Consider the following 9,884-nt stretch of genomic DNA (forward strand, 5'->3'; position numbering starts at 1 on the left):
GGCTCCTCTATCCAGTCTTTGCAACGTCACCCAATGACTGGCTATGAGCATACAAACAAGGTGGAGAGGAGTCTAATGCAGGGACTTGTCGGTTTATACCACCAATAACCATTTCAGAAATAGGAAGAGGAATTCTGCGATGATCAGGAAAGAAGAGCCTTTACCTGCCCCAAGTTGCAGAGCCAACAAAGGAATCAGAGGCTGTGCCATTGAGACTATGGAAAAGAGCAGAGAAGCGGCACCAAGACCATGAGGTTTCCTGTCCACAGAAGGAGTAATTGGAGTGCCTTCCAGCAAGAGGCTGGTTTGCAGAGTGGCATACCCTTTGGGCACTCATCATGCTAAACTTCCTTTAGAAGACTTGACCAAGCAGGGCAGAGACCAATGGACCTGTGTTTAGTGTCTGAGAGACCAAGGACCCTGCCTCTGGCATAGCTGATGATAGACACTGTCGACGAAAGGATTGTATCCTGGATGTTTTCTGATCCTGACTCATAGTGACCCCCCTGTGTGTTTCTGAGCCCATCATTGTTCACAGGAGGAGAAAGCCCCATCTTTCTGATCATGTGGATTGCAGCCCCGGGAGTAACCACTCCACCATCAGGGCTCCGTTCCTAACTTGTGGTAACTCACTAACTTCCATAATAAGCCCTAGTAATTGTCTTTTTTGTAAGTTCTATGTGGCCCCTGTAATGAATTATCAAGCCCATCCAAGGGGTAGAATATCGATAGGAGGTGTCAGCACAGGGCAAAGGCAGATGGAGAGTGGAAGCATACCCAACATCTACCTTGTGACAAGCCTCTTAGGTAAGGTGACCAGAGGTCCCGCTTTTGGCAGGACAGTCCAGATTTTTAACAAATTTTCCCACGTCCTGCGGCGTTTTAAAATAGTCCCGATTTTTGGAAAGAATGCACGACAAGCTAGGGTATACAGTTTTTGGCGGCCATGTGGCTATTTTGCCAGAATATGAGTTTTATCAGTGGTGTCCCGCTTTACCAGTGTTAAAATCTGGTCACCTACCTCTTAGGCAAGTGTGGAGTTGATTTTCCTTCTCCCACGGAAGCTAGAGGAAGTCAAGCTACCCCCGCTCACACACACATGTAGTCACATGGGGAACATAGACTTCTTTAGATGGTCCAAACAAGGGCATTGTGAAAGGAAACAGAATGACTTCAGAAACACTTTGTTTTAAAACTGGATAATTGTTAAAGTGGAAAATGTTTTGTGATGTATATGTTTACCACCATTAAAAAATTAATAATGGATTTAGTGAAAGCCATTTGGATGGCGCAGTTAATGTTGCATCAATGAGAGACTTGATAAAGACAAAGCAATTTTAACAGTTCTGGAAGAAGGAGCAAGTTGAATGGTGCGTCTCAAACATGAGTCATGAACCCTTTCATCACTAGCACCCCAACATCACTAGTTAAATCCCAACATTTAACTCCAGATTTCAACATTTAATGAATAATTGTTTCTAATTTTTTAATACCACCAATAGCCAATTTCTGTTACTGAAAAGGGAAATTACTGTGGAGTATTACTTGATGATAGAAATCAAGTGCTTATAATGTTCATTCAGTACTGAACTGCCTCCCAGTCATAGAACTGTGTGCTTTATTGTGAGCCCAAGGGTCGTTCTCACTCCTGGGCCTATTGTAATCATATGACTTCAGTTAGTATCTCTTCTTTTAGAGATCCCAGTTTCTTATAGATATTGTCCACACACAACTCATTATGTATATATGTATCTCTATAGACACACCAAGAAAACAAGCAAAAACCAACACTGACAATGAGTCGATTCTACTTCAGCAAACCTATAGAACAGGGTAGGACTGCCCCTGGGTGTTTTCAAGACTGTAACTCATTACAGGAGTGAAAAAGCCTATTTTTCTCATAAGGAGCAGCTGGTGGTTTCAAACTTCTGACCCTGCGGTTGGCAGTCCATTGGAACCACTACACCCCGGGGCTCCTATACATATATACTGATATTTTCCTGGAAATGCTGAGCACCGTCTTGATATGCTTATCCAGGAGGCTCGGCTACTGTGGCAGCATTCAGACTATGATCGTCCGTTTCATTCAACAGAACATTTATTTTTTTCATCTTCACTTACTGCATTCACTTTGACACTTCCAGTTTTTCCCTGGCAGTACTTCCATCCCTCTTAGGAAGTGTGATTTACCGTGGGGGCCCATTTGGGCACAAACCAAACCTTTTGCTGCGGTCCCGTATTCCTACATTCCTAACCATAGGATTCAAAGCAGGATGCGTGGATTCATATTGTTTGCTTATCTCCAGCGGTGTCTGGGGAAGTGTAATGCTTGTAGTAGCACGTAAGCTTTCCCTTCACCCCTCGTCCACCATTTTTTTCTGTGTGGCTTCATAGCAGCAAGAATAGAAGTTGCACTTTACTCACCAGTTAGTCAATCAGATGAATGGATATCGTCAAACACATTCCCAATAGCCAGCCCACTGGGAGAATGTACTTTCAAAGCTCTCAGAGCAGGCAGGCTTGGAGTCTGAAAGTGCACTAAGTACTGGGTTTCCTTGGAATCCTAGTTAAGGTCAGATGATAGAGGCATTTAAGGCATTAAAATGTAGGCCGTTACATTTAATTTCTCTATTCAAAAAACGTTTGATTCTATAGCTCTTCAGGAATTACTTGGGATTTTTTACATCAGAGAAATCCAATTCTAGATTACTCAAAGACTGGAAATCAGTTTTGGGGTTGTTGGTTTTTTTTACATAATGAGAATTCTGATGTGTTCTCATTGAATGAGGCCACCTAGGTGCCTAGTTGCCTCTCCATTCATGTGACAGTCTGCATTTTCAGATTCATATAAGGTTTTTGTAGGAGTCCTGGTGGTATAGGGGTTATATGTTGGGGTGCGATCTGCATGGTCAGCAGTTTGGAAGCACTGGAAGTTTGGAAGCGCTGACAGCTCTGAGGGAGAAAGTCTGGGCTTTCTACTCCTGTAAAGAGTTACAGTCCCTTCTTGAACCCACAGGGGGCCAGGGGGCACTATGAGTCAGCACTGACTCAAAGGCAGTGGGTTTGATTTGTTTTTTTTAGGTTTGTGTGGAATTGATTCTCATTGTACTCTCAGCTACCTATGATTCTAAGTCTTGGTAGAAAAACTCATCGTTCAAGTAATATGATGACAAAAGTAATATAAGGGTCAGGTTTACCTTTGACAAAATGTGACTGCTTCCATAATTTTGACACATTTCAAAAAGCTTTTTATGGGAAAAAAGATAAAAGCAAAGATTATGAAAGATTTAGGTGAATTTATGGCCACCCTAAGTAAGATGAGAAAGTATGATTCTGGCATTAGTTTGGCTTATCATAAATGTGTATAATGCTAATCACATTAGAGAGTCCTGAGGGGCACTGGTGACATAGTGGGTTAAGAATTGGGCTAACCATGAAGTTAACAGTTCAAAGCCACCAGCCACTCTTAAAGAGAAAGATGAGGCTTTCCTCCTATAAAGGGAAACTCACAATGGTGATTGTACTTTGTCCTGTAAGGTCATTAGGAGTGGGAGAACACTGGCCTGCTTTAAAGCCATAAGATTGGAAAATACAAGAATAAATAAGAAATAGGGGAGATGGAAAAAATGGGGATTGTGCTTTAGGGAATTGAAAAATAATTGAGGTACATAATGATTGAGACTTGAAACAAAAGTAAAAGGTAAACCCATGTAAGTAAAACCTTTATCATACTGAGGAAGAGTTTAAAAACATGGCACATCCTCTGAAAGGTATTATGTAATAATATCATATATGGGAAAACATCTTAAGTAAAGATGCTGTTGTGGTTAAGTGCTATAGAATCAATTCCAACTGATAATTTCCCCATGAACATTACAATGAAACCATGCCAGGTCCTGCAACATCCTCACAATTAGTTTTATCTTTGAGACAGCTGTTGTAGCAATTGTGTCAGTTCATCTCATTGAGGGCTGGCTTCTTTTTTGAAGACATTTTAAGTAGAATTAAAAACAAACAAGCCCAAATCCTCACTGCCATCAGTTTATTCCAATTCAAAGCAACACTTTAGAGCAAGGTAGAACCACTGCTGTGGGTTTCTGAGACTAACTCTTTTACAGCAGTAGAAAACCTCACCTTTCTCTCCAGGAATGGCTAGTAGTTTCAAACTGCGGACCTTAGAGATAGCAGCCCAATATGTAACCCACTAGACTACCAGAGTTTCTTTAAATAGGATAAAAATCTGCCCCGTAAATACCACAAACTTAGCCATATACACAGTTAAAGAGACAAGAGCCATGGTGAAAAGTATTTGCAATATAGGGTGACTCCTCAGCCTTAAAGATGTCAGAGCTGAACACCAAATGACAAAGGGAAACTCAAGAAGACAAAGAAACATGTTATAATGAAATGTGCAAAGACCTAGAGTTAGAAACTATAAAAGGAAAATCATGCTCAGCATATCTGAAACCAAAAGAACTCAGGAAAAAATGCAAACCTCGAGTTGCAATATTGAAATATTCTTTAGGCAAAATATTGAATGATACAGGAAGCATTCAAAAAAGATGGAAAAATACAGTCCCAGTACTAAAAACCACAAGTTGACATTCAAGCCTTTCAAGAGGAAGCATATGAGCAAGGGCCAATGATATCAAGGAAAAAAAGACCAGACTGCACAGAAAGAATTAACCAAAACCAAACTCACTACTATCGAGTCAATTTTGATTCATAGGGATCCTATGGAACAGGGTAGAACTACTCCTGGGAGTTTCTGAGACCGGAACTCTATGCAGGGGTCAAAGTCCTGTCTTTTTCCTACAGAGTAGTTGGTGGTTTCAAACTTGTGACCTTGCATTAGCAGCCCAATGGTTAACCACTGTGACACCAGAACCCCTTAGCCAAAAACAAGGCTCAAGGAGTTGATGGAATACCACTGAGTTGTTTCAACAAGCTGATGAAATGCTGGGGCAGTGGTTCTCCACCTTCCTAATGCTGTGATCCTTTCATACAGTTCCTCCTGTTGTGGTGACCCCCCCAACCATAAATTTATTTTCACTGCTACTTCATAACTGTAATTTTGCTACTGTTATGAATCGGGCGACCCCTGTGAAAGGGTTGTTCAACCCCCAAAGGGGTCATGACCCACAGGTTGAGAACCACTGCACTGGACGCACTCACTCATCTATGCCAAGAAATTTGGAAGACAGTTACTTGGGCAACTGACTGAAGAGATCCATATTCGTGCCTATTCCAAAGAGAGGCAACCCAACAGAGTGCTCAAATTATAGAGCACTACCATTAATATTGCATGTAAGTAAAATTTGCTGAAGATCATTCAACACAAGTTGCAGCAGTACATGGATAGGGAAATGTCAGAGGTTCCAGCTACATTCAGAAGAGGATGTGGAACAAGAGATATCAAGTCTCCTGTCAGGGGGATCTTGGCTGAAAGCAGAGAATACCAGAATGATGCTTACTTGTGTTTCATTGACTATGCCAAGGCAGTCGACTCTGTGGATCATAACAAACTATGGATAACCTTGAGAAGAATGGAAATTCCAGAACACTTCATTGTACTCATAAGCAACCTGTACCAGTATCGAGGCAGTTTTACGATTTTTGCCCCCCAATAGAACAAGGGAAGACTGCCTGGCTTAAAATCAGGAAGGTGTGTGTCATGGTTGTATCCTCTCAGTATACCTATTCAATCTGTATACTGAGCAGACAATGTGAAAAGCTGGAGTGTATGAAGAAGAATGTATCAGGATTGAAAGACTCCTTAGGAATGATCTGCAGTGTACATAGGGTACACCCTTGTTTGCTGACTGTAAAGAGGATCTGAAGCACTTGCTGATGAGGATCAAGGATTGCAGCCTTCAGTGTGGATTACAACTCAGTGTAAAGAAATAGGTAACATGAAAAATGGAGAAAAGACTGAAGTTGTCAGGGATTTCATCTTGCTTGGATCCACAATCATTGCTCATGGAAGCAGCAGTCATGAGATCACACAACACACTGCACTGGGTAAACCTGCTGCACCAAACCTCTAAAATGTTGAAAGCAAGAATGTTACTTTGAGGACTAAAGTGTACCTGACCCAAGCCATGGTATTTTTAATTGCCTCATATCCATGTGAAAATTGGACTTTGATTAATGGCGACCAAAGGAAAATGGACACATTTGAACTATGATGTTGGCGAAAAATATTGAAAGAACCCTGGGCTTCCAAAGGAGCTAACAGATCTGTCTTGGATGAAGTACAGGCAGGACGCTCTGCCGAGGCCAGGATGTCGAGACTTTGTCTCATGTATTTCAGACATGTTGTCAGGAAAGACCAGTCCCTGGAGAAGGACGTCATGCTTGGTAAAGTTGGGGGTGGGGGTGAAAAAGAAGAAGACTACAAGATGGATTGACACTGTGGCTGCAACAATGAGCTCAAACGTAGGGACAACTGTGAGGATGGTGCAGATCCCGGGGGTATTGGGCCATAGGGTCCCTATGAGTCAGAGCCATCTTGACAGCACAGGACAACAACAAAGCTGATTAATGCCAGGGGCATGGTATTTACCCAGTGAATATTTGTTGGATGAATAAATAAATGCTTTTATGTATGCGCATGTAAATATGTAAGATATGTATTATATCATATCATGGTCAATACAGAATAGTGAAAAGTGTAAACTGTCTAAATGACAATCAATAAGGAAAGTAATTATATTTTAAAATGTTCCATTCAGTAGCATAATGTGAAGCCATTACAAATTATGGCACAGGCATATACAATGAACATTTGTTGTAGGATGATAGAATTTATATACCACCATATGCATTTATATATCTGAAAGGTTATTCAATAAAGTATTCACAAGAGTATTATTGGGAAATGGAAGAGTAGGTGATTTTTATTTATTAAAACTTTTGCCATATATACTCGAGTATAAGCCTCCACGAATATCTGCCAAGGCACCTGATTTTACCACCAAAACTGCATAAAAATGTGCTTACAAACTCAGCTTATTCTCGAATATATATGGTATGGTTTTTTTTTTCATAAATGAGAATATGGATTGTTAATATAACAGAAGAAAAGTCTTGTGGGAAAAAGGTTAAAATTGTAAATATAGAATTAATCATTTTAAAACATGTGACTTAAGCCAAAAATAAAATTACAGAAAAGTCAAGTGAGAATTGTAGCATGTCATGCATAACGAGGATGCTTTACAGAGGAAATGAGTAGAAGAATCAGGGTTTCCTCCTAACTTACATGTCTAGAGGGTCCAATCAAAGGCAACATTCTGAACTCCACACCTCTGCTTGGTTCCTATCTGAAACCCTCTGTGGAAATAGGGAAAACTGGTCCGACTCGAATTCATCAATTATTTTTAAAGGCAGAATCAAGATATTCTGTTTGACTTTTTTCCCCCTGCTTGTCTTTATTTTTTGTTTTGCTTTGGACCATTGGTTTGTGTGCTTCAAATTTATTATGAGTCAAATTTATCATGAGTCACTGATGGTGGTATATTCCTTGTTAATATTGTATTCTGATATTTGTAATTTATTTCAAGATGGTGAAGCCTACTATGTGTGTTATAATTTTTAACAAATTTTAAATATTTTGCATCCAGCCATAAATCTAAGCCTATTTAAATGGCATACATTTAAACAAGTTCCTACTCTAAATATATATATATATATATATATCAAGGACTAGACTAAGAAATTCACATCACACTCACAATGTACTCTTGATACTTCTTCCTCCACAATTATTTCCACTTGCATTCCTTAGGATCCAAAATACAGTGACCGCCAAGGTTTTAGAATTCTCAAGAGGGATCTCCTTCAGGTTCTAGTGCTTGTCGGCATGAAATACTCAAGCAAACTCACTGCCATGGAGTGAGTTTTGATTCCAACTCATAGCGACCCTAACGGAGAGACTAGGACTGCCCCTGTGGGTTTCAGAATAGAACTCTTTACCGGAAGAGAAAGCCTCATTCTTCTCCCCAGGAGCAGCTGGTGACTGTGAACTGTTAGCAACTCAACCACCAGGGCTCTTTTGCAGATGTGAAATAAACTATAAATGAACTGTGCATACATCCTAGAGATCTTATCTATTTCTACTAATCATTGTTTTTCAGCTATTGATCTTATTAATAATTTGCTGCAAGTGAAAATGAGAAAACGTTATAGTGTGGATAAGACCTTGAGTCATCCCTGGCTACAGGTAAAAAAAAAAAAATATATATATATATATATATATAAATGTATACATGTATAATCAGTCATTAGACTTTTTTCTGTTGAATGAGCTTATAACTAGTTATAGAACTTTGATATTATATATAAAATAATTTTGCATAGTTTTTAAAATACTGTTTTAAGAGCAAATTGCTTTTTTTTTATTTATTTGCTTGTTTTTTTCAAATTGCTTTTCTAAATGCATGCCACTTCTTGGGATTTAATAGCAGTTTAGTCTTTCTAAACCACTCTTTCTACCACGAAAGTTTGACAGGGGAGAAACACACAAATGGGGTGGAGGGGGGGCGGTCATAACAGAACTCAGAGGACCAGATTTCCAAAGCATCTGTAGGTGTGATCCTGATGAAATGTCCAAATAGATGCCCATCTGGTCATGGACTGTGCTCGTTTGCAAGCTATAATTTTAAATCCTAGGCTTTTGTTCATGGAACAAACCAATACCAAATATAAGGGATATATGCATAATTGTGTTCTCTTAAATATTTCTTATTTGTACAGTGAGTTTAAAGGTTAGATAAACAACACCGATATTGCGCTGAACTACTAAATGTAGGTGTTAATGATCAAAGAAATACCAATTCCAAATCATTTGACTGCAAGTATTAATTGCCCCCTCTTTGAATCGTGGCACCACATAAACAATGTGTATTTGCAAAGGTTAGGCAAACAGGATGGCTTTGGTGCTGATGCTGGCTCTTCAGGGTGAACTGATGAAAAACACAATGTTGTCAGAGTGGAAGAGAAAAAGGCAACTCATAGATTATGGGAATCAACAGCTCAGGAAGGAGCATGTTGAATTTTAATGATCTCTCCAGTAACGCTGTAGCATTTCTGCTTTAGGATTATCAGACTTGGCTAGATTTACGGGAGCTGGAATGCAAAATTGGGGAACGCTACATCACCCATGAAAGCGATGACTCGCGGTGGGAGCAGTATGCAGGCGAGCAGGGGCTGCAGTACCCGGCACACCTGATCAATCTGAGTGCTAGCCACAGTGACAGTCCCGAAAGAGAAGAAACAGAGATGCAAGCCCTCAGTGAGCGTGTCAGCATCCTCTGAGTTCCAGCCTCTCTAATCTGTCAAAACACTGTGGAATTAATAAATACATACGGTCAGGTTTAACATTTGCCTTGCAGAACTGCCATTATTTTCTGTCAGATGAGAACAAAGCTGTTAAACTGTTAGCACTGTTGATGTCTCTGAGTTGCCAAGACAAATCAACAGAAGCATTTGTATTTTGTGTGACCAACTGTGTTGTATTAACAAAAGTTCCCTGAAACACTAAACTTGTTATTGTGAATGATTCATGTTATATTTAATACATTAAACCTGTCTCCACTGTGCCTTTGCAAATCAGTGTTTTTCTTACTGGAGCCTCCTTTTGGTAAGAGAGAGAACCAGCCCATGAAATCAGTCTCTTCCGTCTGGCCCATTGGTGTTGTCAATGTACGTAACTCTTGAAGAGTAAATTATTACCAGTGTTCTATGAACAATTCCAAAACTCATGTCAAAAACTTGATTGATGAGGGGGAGAAGAGATATACTATCCGAATATTCAAACGCATGAAGGTTTAAATGCAGAGTTTCTGGTCTCTTGCCTGCCTGTCTGGTGTGCCTCCGATATTTAA

At 39.9% G+C, this 9,884-nt stretch overlaps 1 protein-coding gene across 1 annotated transcript in view; it reads left to right on the forward strand.

The window, feature by feature from the left end:
* Positions 1 to 9,599, forward strand: part of PRKD1 (protein kinase D1) — a 178,591-nt gene extending 168,992 nt beyond the window's left edge. The window contains exons 18-19 of the mRNA XM_030884929.2: positions 8,136 to 8,221; positions 9,097 to 9,599. Coding sequence (XP_030740789.2) covers positions 8,136 to 8,221; positions 9,097 to 9,315 — 305 coding nt within the window. The 3' untranslated portion in view covers positions 9,316 to 9,599. The remainder of the gene's footprint in view (positions 1 to 8,135; positions 8,222 to 9,096) is intronic.
* The last annotated feature ends 285 nt before the right edge of the window (positions 9,600 to 9,884 follow it).

This window comes from Echinops telfairi, unplaced genomic scaffold (assembly GCF_000313985.2).
Source record: "Echinops telfairi isolate 266 unplaced genomic scaffold, ASM31398v2 ScPeMD7_18;HRSCAF=68, whole genome shotgun sequence".
In the NCBI taxonomy this organism is placed as follows: domain Eukaryota; kingdom Metazoa; phylum Chordata; class Mammalia; order Afrosoricida; family Tenrecidae; genus Echinops; species Echinops telfairi.